The sequence below is a fragment of the Micrasema longulum genome, unplaced genomic scaffold (assembly GCF_059751315.1).
Source record: "Micrasema longulum isolate JH-2025_06_02 unplaced genomic scaffold, ASM5975131v1 h1tg003125l, whole genome shotgun sequence".
Classification (NCBI taxonomy): Eukaryota; Metazoa; Arthropoda; class Insecta; order Trichoptera; family Brachycentridae; genus Micrasema; species Micrasema longulum.
The window spans coordinates 20,708-43,931 of NW_028280221.1; the positions used below are offsets into that span (position 1 = coordinate 20,708).

The window sequence follows — 23,224 nt, forward strand, 5'->3', positions numbered from 1 at the left end:
GTCTGCTATAGAGCTTTCATGAACACATGCCCTCAATACCATACTCTCTTTGTCACGAATATAAATGTGGTCCAGGCACGAGCAGACGGTCCTCTGCTGCACAATTGCTTCCCTCGTTACGTCTTTAATACATCTTATTAATCCAAATGAAGCCATCATGTTTTCGTATTTTTGTACGGTACCATTGTTTTGTTCCAAAAGGTTTATATTGATGTCTCCGAGCCATATAATAGAGTCCTTCTCGTCGATTTTCCTGAGTAGTTTTTCTATTTCACAGATAAAAATAAACTTACTTTTATTTGGTGGTCGGTAGATTGAGAAGAGATGAATTTTTTTACCACTTTTTAATGATAAAACTCCATATATACATTCACACACTTCCCCAATATTTTGGATTTTTTTTTCTTGAAAACCGATATTATCTTTTATGAAAAGTACAATACCACCACCTGATTTGTTTTCTCGGCAGTAATTAAACATATTATAACCCTCTATCTTGTATAATTGTAATTGTCTTTCGTCTTTGACTGCCGTTTCACATATTGTTAAAATATCGATATTTTCGAGCGATGTATTTAGTGTGAGAATCAGCTCATCCCAATGTTTAGTGAGTGACCGTATGTTTAATTGTAAACAAACAAGTTTCTCGCTTGTTATTTCCCTTTTTATCCATTCGTCGATATTGATAGTTCGCTCATAATCTATATTATATGTTTCATAATCAATATAATCACAATCCAGATTTACCATTTTAGCAATCAAAATATTGTATCCTCGCTCTGGCTATATAATCCATTCGTTTTCTTACAGGGCAATCTAAACTGAGTGCCGAATGATCATTTGAACCATCAGCACAATTTACACATTTTGGCGAGGTGTCCGTATTTTGCCTTTTCTTGCAGTCTTGCATTTTGTGTTCCTCGGTGCAATATGCGCATGTCAGTTTCCTGTCACAGAAACGTTTAGTGTGTCCATAAAATAGGCAGTTAGTACATCGGATCAGTGGCGACTCGTCATTTACAATTATTTTTTGGTATCCGATATTCACTTTTTCGGCGGAGATTAGCTCTTTCCAAATTGTAGGCGTAGTTTCCGCCACAATATGACATAAGTGTTCGTTTTTTACCCGTTTTCTGTATTTAATTTTAATGTCTTTTTCACCGATATTTTTCAATTGTTTGTTTTGTTTTTTAAGTGACATTAAAAGTTCTTCTTCTTTAATTTCATTCAACACATATTTAAAAATAACAAGTGGCTTCCTGATAACGGCTTCTTCCGCTTTAAGTCCGCCGCTCGATGATCTGTTAATGGCATTCTTCAGTAAGTCTTTTTCTTCATTGTTTTCGCAACTAATTATTACTTTTCGGTTTGCTGCTTTTCGAAATTCCTTAACACCAATGCCTAGATCGCACACATTAATATTTGACTTAATTTTTTTGGCTACTTCTTCGCTATCTATTTTAGAATCATTCGAAGTAACGATGATAGTATGCCTCGGTATGTTGTTTACTTTTTTGACAGCGTCAACGTATGAGTGATTTGTCCCTTGTTTTGAAGTATTTGCAGTTAGTAAAAGCTGAATCATTTTGCCTTGTTCAACTATCAAATCCTTTAGTTGATTTACTTCCCCACTAAGCGCTATAATACGATCATTTAAATTTAATATCATTTCTGAATTTGCGCGAGTCATAATTACAGTATTGTACTTGCTTGTATTGTAGTAGGTAGAGTTGCACTTTTTGGTCACACAAAGAATAAAACTAATTTGTATTACACTTTGAATAATTACCAACACCTAAGTAATAATCACCGTTTTACAAATAACAATTTACTATGATTTTTTTTATACTTTCACTACTTTTGTTATATTGTTTTTAGTAAAATTGACGAGGTAAAAATTTGTGCGTGCGCTTTCGCTCCTTATTTTATCTATAAAATATTTCGCGACGTATAATCCTGCTGCGCAATCACATATTTGAATTTCACCGGTGTAAATATGGAAAATATTCCAAAACTGCTATTATTATTTGTTTATTATTTATTACGCTATTCATTGCACTATCCGGCGGTTAGCCGGCCAAATATCAAGAAGCCACAGTAATTGTAATTTTTACTTTTTTTTATGTTAGATTCTCCTTACTATTTTGCAAATGCAATATATTGTATTATTTTTTATAGTAAACGCCGATTTTTCGCCAGTGATCTTTATTTATTACCAGGAAAACAAAAAACAAAACTCGAGCGTTGACTTAGAGATTACACACGCGTTGACTTATGTCTACGATAACTTAGGCTTGTTCATTGTGATCGCTCAAATGCTTAGCATGTTTTTAAGCACGTCGAAAGTTATTTGTTATTGAGGTACATATGCCAGACACGCCACAAACGTTAGAGATAGTGATTACATTTTTGTGCTTTAACGATTCGAAATTTACGTACGTTTCACTTAATTAATTTTCAATATTTTTTTCTCCACAAAATATCAATATTTTACTGGTCGACAATATTATAGTCTAAATTTAGTTTTTTACTGGTTTGAAGTTAAATTTTAGTAGTTTTTTACTGCGAAATTAATTAATAATTTAATAGTCTAAATTTAGTTTCTGCTTGTATTGATGAAAATGCTAAAGATGGGACAAATTTATCAATGTAAAATAATGATACATTTGTTGTTAATGAAAAAAAAGTATTTAACACTTTGTACCCGGAGCCGTGTAAACACGTGATTATATAACCATGCGTCGTGTCCCGGTCCCGTGTTTTCACGTGGTTTACCAGCTGTCTAAAAAGGTGCATTTTATTGATATTTAGTGACTTTTTTTAGTAATTTTACGCTGCTGGTAAACCACGTGAAAACATGGGTCCGGAATACAACGCATGGTTATTATATTCACGTGTTTACACGACTCCATCCTGGAGCAAAGAACAAAAAAAAAGCTAGGCCCTGTATATGTGCGAACATAGCAATGCGCAACGTGGCTCTCCATAAATGCTAATGTTGGCAAAACTATCGTACAAAAATGACTTATTTAATTATTTCAAATAAATATGAAAAGTTTCAATTGATTTAACCTAGTATTTTCATAATTATGACACTTTTAAGAAACCCTTCACAAAGCATGAAATTTCACAAAAATGGGCCGGGCACGGGGTAAATTATATGTTTATTCGGCCGATGCTCAAAGTGTTATGATATGCTTGTTTTTGCGTTTTTTATCAATTTTCGGAAACAGAGTAGTATCATGTTTGCATGAAAAAACTGATGAAATCGATTTGATCGGTACACGGTCAGTGATCAGTAATTTCCATTTTTAAATTTGTTGCAACTACAGAGAAAACATTTTTGAGAAGGGAATATGGAAGTCTAGGCATTTACAGGGCATATGACCTGTCATTGGCTGGTTTAAGTGGCCACTTTACACACTGTGTAACATTTATCATTCTGCCTATGTTTAAACATCCACATCTTCTCAACTCTTCCATCTGTTGACTGCTGTGAAGTAAACAAACTAACATACAACCTACCCTACCTGACCTCTACGACTGAACTGTACAAAAAACACACCAGTTTGACATGAACTACTTGACTAAAATTAACACCTTAAAAATTGTGCACAAAATAACACTGGGAAACATACAAGACGACGACATAATATTAGTAAAAAATGCTGACATACACAAATATAACACCAGACAACAACAACACTATCATATTGAAAAAGCAAAGACAAATACAGAACAGTCAAAAATACTACATAATGGACTTAAACACTACAACGACTTACCTTACTACTTGAAAACTTTTACTGGAGACAAATTTAAAATCAATCTGAAAAAGCACATGATGACTGAACTAACTAGACTAGACGAGACATAAAATGACTAGACAATATTAAATTTCTAATGTAACCCTAACGGGATTTTAAAAATTGTAAATAAATAAAAAATAAAAGAGCTGAAACCTTTATAATGCCGGTGAGATTCATCCGGCTGGACCACATCACCTACTAGGCAACGCCTGAAGTTTTTTTTCCAATTTTTATACTTCTTCTTTTACCACGTAGTTAATTCAACACTGTTTGAGCATATCCAAATGCTTGCAAACTGGCTGGACTTCCTCCCTAAGGAGTTGTTCATATTTAGATTTGTTGCAACAGAGAGGGAAAATATTTTAGAGACGGGAATGTGGGAGTCTACGCATTTACAGGGCTTACGACCTGTCATTGGCTGGTTTAAGTGGCCACTTTACACACTGTGTAACATGTACATGTATTACAAATTACTTCGGAGAGCGAACATTAAATTGCGTTGTTCCAAGATTGTTCAATGATCTCCCACAAACCATCATTAACACGAAAAATCTTCAAATGAAAAAAAAAGAGCTGAAGAAATATCTTCTAGATACTTTATAGTGCCTGTTTATAAATAAATCTGTAAAATATAAATAAAATAAATGTAATATAAACCTGTCATAATTTTTTTTTTTTAAATGTGTCCCACCGAAAAGTCTTTAGATTTAGTGGATAACAAATTCTTATATGTATTTTTTAATTATAAAATAAACGCTGCTCTGCAGCACTGAAACTGAAAATGTAACGCCCTAACAGGTCATAAGCCCTGTAAATGCCTAGACTCCCATATTCCCTTCTCGAAAATGTTTTCCCTCTCTGTTGCAACAAATTTAAATATGAACAACTCCTTAGGGAGGAAATTTTTTGTTTATTTAACTTTTTGTACATAATTTTATTTGTGCATTGGCGGACTTATTGCCAAATGGCGATTTCTTCCAACCAACTAAAAAAAAAAGTTTTATTTTTATAATTCAGGTTCATCAATAGAAAATAAAGATTAAAAAGCTAAAAATATATAAAAATAGAAATAAACGTATTTGTTTATAAATTACCTTAAATCGAAACTATTAATCGAAATCCAGCCAGTCTGCAAGCATTTGGACATACTCAAACATTGTTGGAGTAATTTCCATCACTAGTTACATTAGTTTGGCAGCTGTCAATTTAATCAAGCTATATTTTAAGGACTATAGGTAAATAAGTAAAGAATTAACAATTAACCTACCTATATAATAATATTGTGACAATAATTATATTATTGACGTCCCTTGACCTACATAGATGCATCGCATTAACCGGCTTATGTGTGTGGGCATAGAGGTCATTTTCCTCCCACGTGTCACAATAATCATTCGCGGTCCGTTCGTTATGATGACACGAGAACAACAATTAGGTACCTGTACAAAATGGCCGCTTTTGACAATTTCTGCAAAAAAAGCCGTAATATGTGGGTAATTTTCTTGAAATTTATCGCAACTGTGAGGGAAAACCTTTTTGAGAAAGGAATTTAATATATAGACATGTCTGACATACAAGCTAATCAGAATTTATAATATGGTGAAATACCCCTTGGCATAGAATTGAGAATAATCCTGAAGCAGGGTTGCCAGACTGGATCAAGCGAAAATAGGTAGATTCAGAAAAATAAATCGGTAGATTTCGGTAGATTCGGGGGGGGGGGGGGGGGGAGCAAAAATAAATTTGACAGTTGTTCAAAATTAAAGCGCCGTTTCGTCGAAGACCGTTGCTTTAAATAGTCGAAAACGCGTGATAAATGAACAACTGAAAACCAAAAGGACTCCAATATGTGAATCACCAAAATATTTTGATTCCGGCTTGCAAAACTGGCCCAGAATACAGGTAAATCTTGTTTCATTACTTTGAGGTTATGTCGATATTTTAATATCTTAACATATTACAACAGAGATTAAGAATATTTCAGAAAAGGTAATTTAGAAGTCTAGGCATCTACAGGGCTTATGACCTGTCATTGGCTGGCCACTTGGCCACTTTACACACTGTGTTACATTCACCATTCTGCCCATATTTGAACATCTATATTCCTTCCATTCTTTCATCTGTTGATGTTTGTGAAGTTGAAGAGCTGAAACCTATATTTATGCGGGTAAGATTCATCTAATTGAATTATTTCTCCTATATACTAGGCAACGCCTGAAAATTTTACTATCTATTTCATCAATACTATGTTTTGGGACTCGGTATAAATAGTTTTTTTTTTGCAGTTAGAAGCGTCTTGCAGCATAGAGGCCCTGAAATTGATGGGTCGTCTCTATCTTTCTATGTCTTGGTCATTTTTACAATCATCAGTCAAACTTTGTTGTCAAACAAAATGGCCAAACAAAGAACTTATTAATGTTTTAAAGTTCTTTAAATGTAAAAAAAAGTCCGTTAACTGCTGAAGTACTGAAAACATCGCTTAAAACAATGGTTCAAGTAAATTTAAATAGATAATTAACTAAAGAAAAACCATTTCTTTAATTTTTATATGAAAGGTGATCCCCTTTCTTTTCTCCTTATAAGATAAACAAAGATATATGTGAATTTTTCAATAATGTCATGAAATTCTATGGTCATGATTTATCATACCACAATATTATATATTTGAAAATAATCGGGAATCGCCATTCACCAATACTAACCAATTCATTTCATTAATATATAATTTATTAGGTATATACCTATGTACAATAGATAAAAAGTTTTTTTTAACAATCAATAGATGGCAACCTAAGTGAGACAAATAATAACAATAAATTATTGTAACATTTATTCGTTTTATTTGTATTTAAATTTTGTTCTATGAAAAAAAACGAAGAAATCGGTAGAATTTCAATAGAATTCGGTAGATTGATTCTAAAAAATGGCAGCGCTGTCCAGAAGAAGGGTAGAATCATATTTGAATACATCGGACTGTGTGCAAAAATCCCCTCCACTTTTTTAAAAAGTTTTTTCTACGGCTGCCAGAGCGTTCGGAATAGCAGCCCTGTAGCTCAATCACAAATAACTATCGATGTGCTAATAAGCGACGTGACAAAAAATTCTCACCATGGTTTTTTTTTTTTTTAATATTAGCGTTCTTTTACTTTACCCAATTTATATTTCAATTTTGATGACCATTTTCAACAAGTTGTAAATAACTCACTATTAGAAAATGGTTGTTTATCGTATTCGCGATCCCAAAGGAACATCCGTGAACACCTAATATTAAATGTCAAAATATTTACGTTTCGCGACTTAGGTATGATCCTAAAAAAAAAATCACATATTTGAATTTCTCCGGTGTAAATATGGAAAATATTCTAAAACTGCTGTTTTTATTTATTTATTTATTATTTATCACGCTATTTATTGCATTTAGCCGGCGGTTGGCAAGCCAAATGTCAAGAAAAGCTGTCGCCATAGTAGTTGTAATTTATTTTTTACTTTTTTGTATTAGATACTCCTTACTATTTTGCAATTGTAATATATTGTATTATTTTTTAGAGTAAACGCCGATTTTTCGCCAATGAACTGTGTTTATTTACGAGGAAAACAAAAAACAAACCGACACGAGCGTTGAGTTAGAGATTACACACGCGTTCACTGCGATAACTTGAGCATGTTCATTATTGTTCATTGTGATCGTTCAAATGCTTAGCATATTTTTAAGCACGTCGATAGTTATTTGTGATTGAGCTACAGAGGTCGGCAAACTGCGCTCGCGGGCCAAGTGCGGCTCTTCAGCCATTTGACCGCGGCTCACACTAGCGATGCAAGGCGGTAAAATCACCGCGGCATTTCACGGGAATTTTTCCAGATTTTGGTAAAATACGGTATTTTTCGGTAATTTTCGGTAAAAATCGAATAAGACGTACTTAGTTTTATTTTTCGAAGATATAAAAAATACGAGTAGCTTTGATTTAGGACCCGTTACATGACAGTGAAAACCTGGTTTAGATCCACCGAGTGGTTGTCGAGATTTATTATAAGTATGGGACGTTCAAGGTCATTCGGAATGTACTTTTTTAACTTTTTTTGATAAAAAAGGTTATTTTATTTTGAAACTTAACAGGATCGGTGAACATAGTGATTAAAACCTTTAGCTTGTGACCTTGAACGACCCCCGCTCATGCCGCAATTTTGAAAGAAAATTTTTTTTTTGCTTTTAATTACGTCCCTATAGATTTCATTATTTTTTTTTTTAATTCTGAAAAAAATAATTTACTAAAAAAATCGTAACCATTTTTTTTTTCTTCACATCTGAACATTAAATAGAGTTTATCAAAATAGCGGAAAAGCAGAATTCGCCCTAACTTTTTACTAATTATTTGATAGTTGACCAATCTAGTCATTATCATCGTCCGCCACCTAGTTGGAGCATATGGTGTTCACAAAGATCCTCCAGGCATCTCTGTCGGCGGTTCACGAGTCAGGTTCGCATCTCGTAGTTGAAATGAACTGCCAACTAAATTACCAGCGGACGTCCAGGACGTCGACAACCTGATGCCTTGTAAAGCAGGCAAACCTGAAGTAGCATTATGTAATATATATTTTTTTAATATTATAACTAGCGTACCCAACAGACGTTGTCCTGCCCGAACTTTGGCTTGCCTGCTATTACCTTGGAAAAAGACTTTTCATTTTCATAAGTAGGTACCTAGGTACTTGTTTATGGTTGAATTCCAAAACATCAAATAATTGATTTTAAAATATAGAATTATTTTAGCAAATATCAAACTTACCTACAGGGATGCACTTTATTCATGAATATGATTTTTTTAAATGTATATCATTTATATTGGTGTATATCGTCTATATATGTTATTATCAGTCAATATTATTTAAGCATTACCAAAAATCCAGTAGGTAAAAAGAAATAAATGGGAAAAAATAAAAAAAAAACGTAAAGAATGAATCTAATAGGGATCCACAAAAAGCAAATATTGTTTGTTAACATTAAAAAACAAAAAATTTTTAAACATGAAAAAACAAAATCGTTCAATTTTTTTGTATATTATGCATTCTCGTCGAATGCAACGATTTATGCGCTTAACTTTTATTTTACATATTAGATTGAAAATTTTAATATCTATGAACACGCGCAGCGCAAAGATCTACATTGTGCTGAAAACCACACGTAAATCGGTTAAGCCAGTTAGGAGGAGTTCAGTGACATCACAAATACAGAAGAATTATATAATACAAAGATGTACACTGTTTGAAGTATTTGTAATACCTACCACCTGTATGTTTGTAAATTTTAATTTTTTTATATTATATTTTGAGTGCGACGTATTGCGATACATGCCTTACATTTTTTTCCTTCCGCAGGCAACGTGGATATCGTGAACGGGAACCTGAAGCTGATTCTCGGGTTGATCTGGTCGCTGATCGTGCGCTACCAGATCGGGCGCAGCAAGTTCCCGCCGCGGAAGCTCATGCTGGCTTGGCTGCAGGCCGTGCTGCCCGAGTGCCGCGTGGCCAACCTCACCACGGACTGGAACAGCGGAGTCCTGCTCAGCGCGCTGCTCGACTACTGCCGGCCGGGGCTGGCGCCGCACTGGCGCTCGCTCAGTGAGTATCGCAATCCCACGTTATATTCTACACTTTTTTTCCTTCTTCTTGGCAGTCCCAATCCTGGGGATTGGTTTGCAACAAAGTCCCGCATCTCGTCCTCCATTGGTCTCTATTCTCTGCAGCCCTCTTCAGCTTGACATATAAGCCACAGTTCAAATCCTCGCACACTTGCTCCAAATACTCCCGTATTTTTTTTTCTCCTATATTCAAACCTCCTTCCTCAAAAAAAAAAAAAAAATATAAAAAATATGTTCGTCCACTCCTGGAGTATGCCTACCATATCTGGAGTCCCTGTTTTTAAAAAGACGTAGATTTGTTGGAGAATGTCCAGAGAAGAGCAACTAAAATGGTAGTTTCTCTAAGAAATAAATCATACGAGGACCGCTCAAGGGAGCTCGGGTTAAGTTCACTGGAAGAGCGGAGGCAGCGTGGTGACTCGATCTTAACTGAGCAATATAATGTACCCAAGTTGAAATCAATGTTCACTATGAATGATTTTTTTTTCCTATAAATCAATAACCTTTATTGTTACCCAAATAGTTTTGATTTACATGTAAGCGATACTTTAGCAGAGAAAATTAAACTTGAATAAAAATTAAACTTACGGTCAAGGGAGTCGTGGGAGCCGACGGTGACCAGCACAATCATTTCGAAACAGTCAAGAGAGCCGCTGGTGACCAGTTCAATGAAGAAGTTCAGCCCAATGGGAAATTGGATATAAAAAATGTTTTCTTACATGCAGTAAGAGCATTAAATTGTACCGCAAAGTTTCTTAAAAATGTATGAAAAAAATTATTGTAATGATTTTAGTAAAAACCAACTACTTTGCAGGACGTCACTAGTTCTTCTGACAACAATTGATAGGTCAATATACCAATCAGCAAACTCATTAAGAAGAAGGGGAAGAGAACTTAAGACGTCACACGCGAAGTTATTAAAAAAATACAGCTGATAATACGATACATAAAAATTTTAAAAAAGTTTTTGGCTTAGTTTAATAATCTATTAAAAAGATATTTTTTAAAAAACTGCAGTCATGAGAGCCGCTGGTGAACAGCACAATCATGTCAAAGCGGCCATGAGAGCCACTGGCAACCGGCAAGGTTATTTCCAGAGAGTCTCGAGAGACTCCGGTGACCAGCACAGTTATGCCGAGGGACTCACGAGAGACTCCGGTGACCAGCGCGATTATTTTCATTATTATGCTGATTTAATTATCTTTTTTTGACAAAATATATGTCAACGACTGCAACATCTCTGATTAAACTAATTATTATACATAGGTAATATAGATTTAAAACACAAACTGTCCATTCCGAAACTTGGATCTCTTTCTTCTGATTGCCGATCGAGTGCTTAGCAGACCTTGAGTATTTAAAATGAGTTGATTGAAGTATTCAACCGTTTTGTTGTAACAATCTCATGCCACAGACAGATAATAACTGTTCTTATTTCTTAAGCACAGATGTCTTAAAATAAGTTTCCTTTCAAACATCATGATTAATGGTTTGTACTAAAACAAACCAAAAAATATAATCTTAACATTCAAAGCTGGGTATAAAGAAATACAAAAGTATTTGAATTTCTGTCATTAGTATATAATTGTTATTGTGGTATTTTTTTTGTTTTGGTAACCGGTAATCCAGAATTATCTCTCAAACTCTTTGATGTTTTTTTCGTATTTAATTATTACAATTTTCAATGGATTGACAGGCAAAATTAGCAGTTCACAATGAAGTCTGGTAATGACTTCTATGTATGGGAGCGAACTATGGAATTGGAAAACCATGGATGAAAGTAGGCTGAACGTCTTCAAAATACAATCTTTCAGGGGGATATGCGGTAAAACTATGCACGACAGGTGCACAAATATTGAGAACCGTGCTTTATGTAAGTGTGAGACAAGCATTATCAACAAAATCAAGAAAAGAGCGCTGCGTTGGTTTGAACTTGCAGAGCGAATGGACAGCGAAAGGACGGCTAAAAGGATTAACTTAAATGTTGATGGATGCAGAAAACGAGGAAAACCGGGAATGACATGACATGACCGAATTCAACAAATACTTGAAAATGGACATGTCAAAAGTCAGAAAAATTGGCGCTTGTGTATTAGAAAATGTATGAATGTAAAGGATGCAAGCTCAGTATGCAAATATAGATTAAAGAGGCATTCTATCATCTCTGTCTATTTATTTATTCAATTTTTTGTACATAATTTTAATTGTACATTGGCGGGCTTTTTGCCAAATGGCAATTTCTTCCAACCAACCAACCAATAAAATAAAAGTTTTATTTTTATAATTTAAGTTAAAACATATTCAACAGAAAATAAAGATAAAAAAAAGCTAAAGATATTAAAAAAATAAATAAATGTATTTGTGTATAAAATTTTAAAAAAATAAAAAAGATCAAAGAGGAAAGGAGGAGAGATTAAGGAAGAAAAAAGAGATTTTTCTTCAGACGTGATTTAAATACATATAATGTAGTAACACCTTTGATGGTGGATGGGAGATGATTCCACAGTCGAGCCGCATGGACACTATATGAGTTAGAGGAGAAAGAGGAATAATTGTGGATGGCTATTAAGAGAGTGCTTTGAGAATTAAAACAAAGAGGTAAACCATGAACTGATAAGCGATGAAATTTTTCACGCAGATATATAGGAGCGTTAGGACTATGAAGTACATTGAACAGAAGTGAGAGGGAATAATTGTCTCTCCGCTGTCTAATTTTGAGCCATTTCAGTTGCCTACGATAATCAGAAATGAGGTCATATTTCCTAAGACCAAAAATATACCTAATGCACGTATTTTGAAGTCATATGAAAGACGCACAGTCAATATGCGAAAATTGTATTTTTAAATAAAAATTGTTGAATTTAAAAGTCTACAAAGTACAAAATAACAATCTTTACTTAAAAAGTAGCTATATTTTTTTGTTTAAAATTGGTAATTTTTTGTATTTTTTACAGTAAAAATAGAAATAATTGATTTTGCGGTCATGGATTTAAGATAGAGACGTTTAAAAACAGTATTTTCATCTATTTTAATAATCAGTTTAAGCAATCCAACTCCAGAATCAATAAACCATTTAAAAGTCGTCTTTATTTCCGTAAATAAATAAGGAAATGAAGGAAGAGAGAACTCGTTTATGGTATTCGCAAATCGTTACTTAATAGGAGCGTTAGGACTATGAAGTACATTGAACAGGAGTGAGAGGGAGTGATAGTCTCTCCGCAGTCTAATTTTGAGCCATTTTAGTTGCCTACGATAACCAGAAATGTGGTCATATTTCCTGAGACCAAAAATGTACCTTACGCATGTATTCTGAAGTCGTTCAAGTTTATCGAGTTGCTCACAGCTTAAATCAGACATGGAAACATCAGCATAATCTAGTCTATGGGAAAGCAGCGTGATGGTTTGTTTTCGCCGTTTACAGAAGAGAACCGAGTTGTGGTCCCGTGGCTAGTGTCGGACTAAAGATCTGAGGCTCAAATTTTCCCAATTTAATTCCCATTTTCTAATAGTGAGTTATTTACAATACACAAAAATTGGCTACAAAATTGAAATATTTGGGTAACTCAGGAATGCTGAAATTTTTCAAAAATTGCTTTGTTTTAATTTTAACGAATAACTACAAAGTGCTTCAAATATAAATTTGAAATTTAATTTAATTTGCAGATCCTAATGACAGCATTGACAACTGTCGCCGCGCCATGGAGACAGCTCAGCGCGAGTTCGGTGTGCCAATGGTGCTGGAACCGGAGTACCTGGCATCCCCTTGGTTAGACGAGCTCTCGGGCATGACCTACCTGTCCTACTTCATGAAGCCTGACTCCCCCGGCTTCCACGCCACACTGCGTTGGGTCAACTCCCGGCTGCAGAGGGCAGTCACCAACTTTACGGTGAGTCATGATGGAAAGTAGTGAATTTTACCGATACTGATGGCAGAATTTCAGAAAGTCTGTAGGACTTTGTGGTTGCTGATGTTGGGACATCACGTTCGAGTTACTAATGTATTTGTATTTGTGGAGGTAGGGAGTTCTTACCCCAGTTCGAAATGACAGAAGAAAATGACCATTATACTTCGATGTGTATTTATTACACTTTGTATAATATAACTCCAAACTCTCCAAACTCGCAGGAACATGGCTGACGCCATTTTTATGTATAAAACATTAAATAACATAATATATTGCCCTAAAACTCTATCACTTATTAATTTTAGAGTCCCAGCAATGCAGACCAGATACCAATTTCTATTTAAAATTTCTAAATGTTCCAGTAAATCTCACCAAAATTAATTTGTTAATAGAACCTGCAATATATGTAATCAGAAATTAAATTGTATTGATATTAATAACATATCTTTAGCTTCCTTTAAAAATGAAATTTCCAAAAATAATTCAAGTTATGATGTTGCACCTTGAATCCGCAGCCTATTTTATGCAGGTTATGTGCAGTTCTGTATGTGGGTACATAATAACTGTATGGTCAACTATAATTGTGTTAAATATTATAATGTGCAACTGTGTGACCAATATTCAAAAGTAGATATATTTTTAATGATATGTATTACATTAACATGTTTAGTAATATTATAAGTTTTGTATGATTAGTTATTTAATGTTATGTATAATTTTTATGTGACAACATTTACAATAACAATATTACGTGGAAGCTTAATTGGACTTAATGATATGTATTTATAATATAATTGTATCTTATAAATTTATAAATGTGTTGGCTTTCCAATTAAATAAAATAAAAAATAAAATAAGATAAAATAATACAGATTTGGTAATGAAGCGCAAGAGTAAAACTGAATTAATGATTTACTATTGACTAACTGGTAACTGAGGAAAATAGAGGTCAGTGCTTTATAAGCTCCTGACGTCACTGCGACCTGTGTAGAGATCTGTAAGGTCCATAGTCCATAGTCGATGACACACACGTGTTAAATTAGTTCACCTAAAAGAGACTAATGACCGACGATGCAATGTCATCATTTTCAATCGAATCCTATACATTTGTAAAATGCAACTCTGAGTATTTTACATGAAATCGGAGGGCATCATTCTACAGTACATTCACACCGTCCCTACCATGAAGAAATGAACTACAAAGGAACATCGTCTATAAAGAGACCACAGGACGCAGCCAACGTCAGTCAGTCAGTCAGTCAGTTCAGTTCACGTCAGACCAGCTCGACGACATCACACAGTTCCAGCATGTAGTTCAAGTGCAGTCTCTTCAACCCATCATCGACGTAACACTCGCCCGACATAATTCATTATTTATTTGCCATGTAATAAATACGTATCAAACAGCAACCTCGTGTCTTCTCTGTCAATCTCTAACTGGGGTAGGAACTCCAACCAAACATCCAACTACTAAATCCTACAGATCTATTGTGACCCCGCAAGCCCAGGTCTTTAACCTATTTATCGCTGACTTACGAGAGGTTCACCCATCTTCTCATGCTGGACCCATTAAAGTTTTTGACACATTTCACTTAAAACACTAAAAAAGACAATAAATAAGTACGAAAGACGAGAATTGTTTACACAAACATCTTTTCTCATAATCTTATACGATACCTGGACGAAAAATGGGAAAATATTCAGAATCAATTACCTGTGAAAACTGACTCCTTTAACACCTTTGACGCTCCTACTGCTGCAACCAAACATACTGCAATTCACCATAGTCGATTTCTATTTATTATAACGTAAATATCCAAGTTATTTACAAACAAAGCCAAGCACAGCGACAAAAGCTTTCATATTGCTATTTTTTCATTTATTTTTTAATGAGTTATGTATTAAAGTAATGGATAATATATCTTTATAATATATCACGAAGTTACATCGTTTGAGTTGATTTCATGGATGAGAATTGTAACCACAGAAAAATACGAATTTATAGTATATATTACTTATATTATATTATGTACCTTCTATGTAGGTACAAATATATGATATTTTTTATAGCTTACCTGTAAATAAAATCAACATTCGCCACTCAGTCAGGGCTTTTTGAACAAATATTTCTCTTGTATGGTAGGCAAACGCACAGACCAATACACCACGAGGCCGACAATTTGTTGTTTACATACAGGATATGCATGATGTACCTTCTACCGATAGCAGGTCAGGTGACAGCGTGCATTGGGTTCCGGGCAAGTCCCACAAGCCTACTAATTTAGCTCATTTTTAAAAAAAGTCAGACAAAGGTATTTGCAAGCGAATGCATTTCTCATTAAATTTCAGAGTGATTGGAACGACGGCCGAGTGACTTGCGAGATAATCCGCGGTCTCGGGGGCTCCGCTCCTGTCCCAGAGCGACTCAAGTCAGACCCGCAGTACTGGGAAAATAATCATCAGCAAGCTATTGAAGCTGGAAAAAGACTCGGTAAGTATATTATTAATTAAGTACCAACTAACTCATACTTCTGTGGTCCCGTGAAAGATAGAGGAGAGCAGCGCATCAGGCAAAATACCAAATTGTACAGCATATATGAAACCCCTAGTATCTAAACATAAAACCACATAAAACTGCTCGGGTTGAGATGGGCTGGATACGTACAAAGAATGCCTGATGCGTGAGTAACTAAGAGAGTCATGACTGGACATCCTTGGGGTAAAAGAAGGATCAGAAGACCTAGACTGAGGTGGCAGGATGAAGTATGGCTCGCATGCACCAATGTCCCGATTGTGTCGTATTGTAAATTCGAGATCTGGACTTTTTTGGTGTGAGTCTTTATAGTTTTAAAAATTCACTAAGATAGACCAGATCTTGTCTTGAGGTAGTAATTTTTATTTTTTTCGTCCTAGCTTTAATTTTATTTAGTTGTATTTTATTTTATTAGTGCCTGTATTTATTATAAGAAATTGTATTTACCATCGTTAGAATGGACTGCATAAGTCCGTCAAATAAATAAATAAGTAATAAAAGATGCAGCACAGCATCTACTAGTTGCAAATTGGAAAATGGCTGCTGAGGACAGACGGAGTTGGAGGCAGAAGTTAAAAGGAGGTCAAGGCTCAATTTGGGCTGTAGTGCCATCGAAGAAGAAGAAATACTCATACTTAAATATAACAAAGGAAATCAATTTTTTGTGATACCTCTCTTCAGCGCTTCTAGAAGCATCCGGAAAGAAGACGCCAGTCACTTCTGTCATCAAATCTGTTCTGTCTGTGAGATTGAGACTGTCTACTCGTCCTTGTATCAGCAATTTTTTCATGTTGTCTCTTCACCTCGTAATGTGGCCGAAGTACCCGAGAACATGGATTTGCACAGTAGAAGAAAGACGTTGTTCAATACCCAATTCTCAGATTATAAAATCATTAATCCAGTGGAGAATCTGCAATATTCTAAGCCAGCACCGCATTTGAAATGCTTCTATCATTATTAGCTTTTAGATTTCTTTGTTTTATTTCTCTCGAGGTCCATGTTTCTGCGGCATATAAGAATATATAGGAAAAAATAGCAAAAATGATGTGGTTTTTTTTGCAGGAGTGGAACCGATCTTATCAGCTCGAGACATGAGTTCTCGGGAAGTGGAACATCTCGGTGTAATGGCGTATGCCGCACATTTCCAGTGGGTGAAGCCTCGTCCTCCTTTATCGGACATGCTGCAGCTTTCCCTCACTTCTACTAGTGGCCGAGTAGATGAACCGGTAAGAAATTTAAATTGAATGAACATAAATTTTACATTTCAAGCACTAACTTTGTGGTTATTCATTATAATAAAATAAATAAAACAACTTTGACCAACAACACCGACCTTTCGCATTCCATTCAATAATACAAAGGTTAATTTACGTTCCACTAGATGAAATTAATTTTAAAAAAAAACTTAATACAATAAAACAGATAATAATAATAATGAATATAATGAGAAAAATGAGGCAAAAAATTATGCAACTCTTTGCCAACATAATAGTGTTGCCTCGATGCCAGAACAGTGTTGACCCCTTCACTTAGTATCAGATCCCTATTGGAGTATCTTGTATTATGGTTGTGGTTGACGCTTGAATATTTTTCTCTGTTTATGTGTGTAACCACTACTGTTCTCAATATATACTCTTGAATAATATTAAGTACTCTAAATTCTTTGAACAGCAAGTCACTTGGATAACGAAATGGTTTTTTTTCTATTACTCGGATTAAAGATTTCTGTGCAGTTGTTATAGATTAAATATTAATAGTCTATATTATTGTCACCCCTCTCAAACCGACTATCTTTGTCGCTCACCAATACCGCGTATACACAGACTAGGAAACAAATGTACCTCTCAAATGGACATTTTCAACTCGAGCCTCTGAATTCAAATCATCTCTTTATAAATATTTTATGATGTTCTAAAGTAACGATCAACAAATTATTTTGAAAAGCTACTTATGCTAATGATCTGGTGTTTATTCATTTTATTTTATATTTTTTATTTCTTTTGTATGCTGACATACATACATGTATATATATATATATATATATATGTATATTTCTTGTTCTTTTTCTTTTTATACCTATGTTTAAATATTGTTTTTAAATTTTTGAATATCTAACTAACTTATTATATTGTATATTTTATATTGTAAAAAGCAAACGAAAACAATCAAACAAACAAACCATCACGCCGTTTCCCCGTAGGGGTAGGCAGAGAGGATAGAACGCCATATCACTCGATCTCGATCTCAACTCTTCCATCTGTTGACTTTTGTGAAGTAAAATAGCTGAAACCTTTATCATGTAGGTGAGATTCATCCGGCTGAACCAATTCACCTACTAGGCAACGCCTGAAAACAATTTTGTTTTTTTTTATACTTCTTCTTTTACCAGAATGGTGAATGTTACACAGTGTGTAAAATGGCCACTTGAACCAGCCAATGACGGGTCGTAAACCCTGTAAATGCCTAGACTCACATATTCCCTTCTCAAAAATGTTTTCCCTCTCTTTTGCAACAAATTTAAATATGAACTCCCTTGGGAAAAAATCCAGACCGTCTGCAAGCATTTGGACATACTCAAAACATTGTTATTTTTTAGGGCTTTCCTAATGTGAAATATTTCCATATTATTTACTTTTAACCCTTCATTATTTGTATGTAAGATTTTAACTCCTGTTTTTTAATTAAAGTCATGATTTAAATTGATGAGGTGATTTGCGAAAGTGGAGAAATTATTATTGTGAAGACACCTCATATGTTCTCACACAAATATCAATATTTCTTGATGTCTTCCAACGTAAACTGAAGGACAATAATTGCATTTTAATTGGCAACCAAGACTAATCATGATAAAGGTCTGTTAGAAAATGGAGGCAGGGAAGCCCCCACGAATGTGCCTATTTAATTAGGCATCATTAAAGCAGTGTGTATTTTCCTCAGATGAACTTCCGCGTGGACCTCCTCTCCAAGGAGTTAGACTTCTCCCAGATCAAGGCGTACGTCATCACCCCCGCCGAGCAGATACACCCCGTGCGGCTGCAGGACCGCGGCCACGGAGTGTTTGTTCCTGACAAAATGGGGATGCACGAGATAGTGCTCGATGTAGATGACATCAGGTAATGAAGCGCAACAGACCTCATTGAAATTTGTTCTAGAAAAACAAGAAGAACCTAAAATAGAATACGAGTTGTATTGATTCAAACAAGATTTTAGATGATGAAATTCGACCAATGATGGGTGATTGCATACATTTACAAAAGGTTTGCTTTATTTAAGACATTTGGAGTGTTTTTGAAATGACCAAATCAATATAACCATAGATGTTTATGGGCACTTTTTAAGTGAATTAGTTTTACGTAAAACAGCATACTGTGGATAAGGGGTTGATGATGCTACTTTATTGAGTTACTTTATGTGTTAAAATAAAAGCTAAAATAAAATTATGACGTGTAATAATTTAAAACTTACAGGGTGGATAATCGCTTCTTTTTCCGAGTTCTGCCACGTCTGGTGACAGTTGCCCCCCCTGGAATGGCTCCCTGTGCCCTCGGCAGTCTTGTAGAAGTTCTAGTCAATGCAACAGGTGAACATTAGTGCGGGGTGGTGCCGTAAAAAGTCATTTGATTTCACTTGCCAAAGCACAGAAAGCAATCCTAAAAGTCTTCATGAAAAAAACATTCGGGGAGTTTAAAATGCTGGGTATTAGACAGATGTATGTCAGATTCATTTAATACATGACTACAAAAACTTAGTTGCTACGAAACCCATATGCTCAAATATAATAAAGCGATAGCAACAATTGCGAAGAAGTATATTGGATACCTGGCATTCATTTGTTGATTGCACTAAATATTTCGTTTTTCTTGGACAAATAAGAGGTTTCTCTGGATTGTGTGTAGTCCGCCTAGCTATGCATTCTACTATTTATCAATATGTTTTATTGATTATTACGACTTTTCTCTAACCAAACCCAGTAACCATTTTTTTACAAGTTTATTCAATTGAATCCGGGTCATAGTTTTACAATGTTTAGGCCGTATATTGAATATTTTTGGTACCAAAAACCTGAAATACCTTCTTTTTTTCCAAACTTATACACTTTTTATCCTACGTTCAGGAGCTCCGCGGCGTGAGGATATCGTAGTGACTGCTCACAGCCCCTCCGGGAGGGCGGTACGGTGTCCTCTGCAGACAGTGGAAGATACCAGCTCTGCCATCTTCCAGCCGGACGAACCTGGCACTTGGGAGATCTCCATCACCTACCAAGGGAAAAATATACAGGTGAGATTATGTGTCATTATTCTTAATTCTTAACATTGTACTTGTAATTCTTAATTCTTACCTGACAATTCTTCAACCTCTAATGCCTCCTAAATTATGTATCCCATTTCTAGGGTGGTCCATTCACGTGTGATGTCTTCGACCCTGCCGGAGTATCGGTGTCCGGACTGGAGGGCGCCGTTGCCCACAAGGCGCACTACTTCCTGCTGGACACTGCGGGCTGTGGCCCCCTGCAGAAAGGGGAAGTGTCCGTCGATATCGTCCATGACAAGCGCAGCATCATGTGTGCAGTTGAGAAGCTGGACACACATTCTTACCGGGTGTCTTTTATGCCCAAGGACAATGGAAAACATAGGGTAAGTTACGTCTTACAATGATTTTTGCTCAACAAATAAGTAAGTTTTCCTTCTTTTTTAATTGTTTTGTATTCCTGTTTGAGGGCTGTACTTTTGTAATGGTTTGAACACGAAAGCTAAAATTTGGTATCACTCTAGTTAAATTATCATATTTTCGGACTGCATTGTATTTTTTTAGATTTACTTACAACATAATGAGTTACAATGGTTTTATTTGAAAATGGGAAATGATCTACTATGTACTTTAGGTCGCGTATAATGGATCACAGATTAATCAACAGTGGCTCATTCTAGTACACGTTAAATTCATGTGTATTTCGACTTTGGTGAATATATGGGTAGCTTAAGAAATTCTTCTAATAGCTTAGCTAGATCACGATTCATTGCATACTACGGTATTTGATATACTATACCCTATGCGGCCATTTTGATTTTCTAGTCAAACAAACACAAATTCCTAAGTTTGTTCATAATATTCATACTGTTATATGTAACCAGAATACACGTAGTTTACAGTAAAATCAATGCCACGTGAAAATGTTGCCTGCAAATCAGATAAGAAACAAAGAAAACTTACTTTTTAAATTTAGTTTCCAGACACTAAAAAATTCAAATGGATGCACAATGTGCACACACTGTCACAGTTACAAACCATGAGAACTTCTTACCATGAGCAAGATTAAATTGTAGTGCTTATACTTTTACATGTCGGGTACTTGATCCACTGTACCCGCCTGAGCCACTGTCAGCACCTTGACTCTACCTTATATATTTCATTAAAGAAAAATATTCCTCTCTAAATACAACGGTGTCTCTAAATACAACGGTCCTGTCGCTGTTTTTAATGTAGAAATTGAAGCATTACTAATTGCTCTAGGTCTTGTACATTTAGCTGTCTTTTGCAACATACCTTCATGAAGCAGAAACTTAAGATAATCCTAAATTTGTCAAATATTTGGGCATATCTCTGCCGTTTTTTGATTACATTGTCATTATTATTATTTAAAATAATGATTTTTGTGTGGTTTGTTTCACAGATTTATGTCTATTACAATGGATATGATGTAAAAGGATCTCCCTTCATGATGAGAGTAGGATCGCACAAGAGTAAAAGTTCCACATCCAAAACTCGGGAAAGTCCTGTTCGAGTCAGTAGCCCTGGTAAGATATAGCAATACTATCACTTAGCATCTTCATATATCTGTCACCACTGACGTCTATTCCCTTACTCATATCTGTCAAATATTGCACTGCTCTTAACAATTCTAAATAAATAGATAACAAATCACGATAAAAATTTGCATTCAAACATTTGTCCAAGAAGGGGATGTACACATGTTTATAATTAGCATCTTTGTGGAAATCCCCTCAAGGGCACAATACGAGGGGCGTTCAATATATTCTCGGTATGGGTGTATGAAGGAAAAGACTTAGGTTTTTTTTTTTCTTCTCAATATAGTCACCCTTAATATCTATGCACTTCTTACTTCTAGCAATGTATGTATACATATAAATATAAAAATTAATGTAAAACGAACTCCCTCTCTAAACACGAGTTTTTCACTTTATTAGATATTAGATATTATGATACAAAATTATGACAGGAATGGTTGACTGTACAGAGCTGCTTGGTTTAATAACAATACATGTGCCAGCCAGGATTTGTAGACGGTACCACCTGTTTCATGTACCAATAAGTAAAACATCGTATGTTAAAAATGCTTTTTTTCGTAGGACTTTTTCAATGTACAATACAAAATTAAAAAATATAGATTACACAAACATCACTCTGTCAGATTTAAAATTTACACTAAAAATGTATTATGCAACTTAGTAGACATTATAATAATAAATATGTACATCTCCCCCCTCCCCTCCTTATCCTCTCTTCAAGCATTCTTGTCCTTATCCCGGCCAATTTACAGTAACTTAATGTTCTTAAAATAAATATTTAAAAAATCCTTGATTATTGAGTACATGAAAATAACATTTTTACATGTATAAATTGTATGTATTTATTTGATATGTAGTATTTTCTTTACTAACTTTCTTACTATGTGGAAATCTGTTAATAGTTCTGAGTTTATACACTATATCTGTTTGTTTACTAAAAATATGTATGTAGAACTGTTGATTTCCCTAATAAAATAAAATAAAATTAGAGAGGTAGAAACGTTATGATTAACTAAGTATGTACAAAACATTTCTAACTTTATAATTACTTTGTCAAAAAATATTTTTCAGTAAATAAAAAAAAATTTTTTTTTTTTTTTATTTAAACCTTTAAAAAAATATGATTCCGGTTTGCTATCAAAATGCTCATTAATCGCCGCCTTCAACGAGTCATCGTCGTCAAATCGTTTCCCACAAATGTCTTTCTTTATTTTCTTTTATTTATTTTATCGAAATAAACGGCACTTAGTGCCTTTTACATATTAGTTACAAATACAATTAAATATTCATACATGTAAGCATAAGTAATACAGAGCATTTAAAACAATATTATTAATTAACAAATTAAGAAAGCCTAAAAAAGATAAACTATATAAAATAATAAAATATTACCAGTTATAGAATTATCGATAAAAAAAAGATAATTTGGTATAAGATTTGGAAATAGAAAAAAATCACTTGGTGCCAGGTCTGGACTATACGGTAGGTGATTTATTTCTGCGAAACCACATTCACGAACTGCAGCCTTTGCAAC

General features: G+C 34.6%; 1 protein-coding gene across 1 annotated transcript in view; it reads left to right on the forward strand.

Moving 5' to 3' along the window:
* Positions 1-23,224, forward strand: part of LOC148271078 (filamin-B-like) — a gene marked incomplete at its 3' end in the record, with an annotated part of 49,658 nt that overhangs the window by 18,332 nt on the left and 8,102 nt on the right. The window contains 9 exon segments of the mRNA XM_088241866.1: positions 9,178-9,425; positions 13,109-13,332; positions 15,700-15,841; positions 16,946-17,109; positions 18,821-18,996; positions 19,351-19,463; positions 19,998-20,161; positions 20,275-20,517; positions 21,555-21,678. Of these exon segments, the coding sequence (XP_088097992.1) occupies positions 9,178-9,425; positions 13,109-13,332; positions 15,700-15,841; positions 16,946-17,109; positions 18,821-18,996; positions 19,351-19,463; positions 19,998-20,161; positions 20,275-20,517; positions 21,555-21,678 (1,598 nt within the window).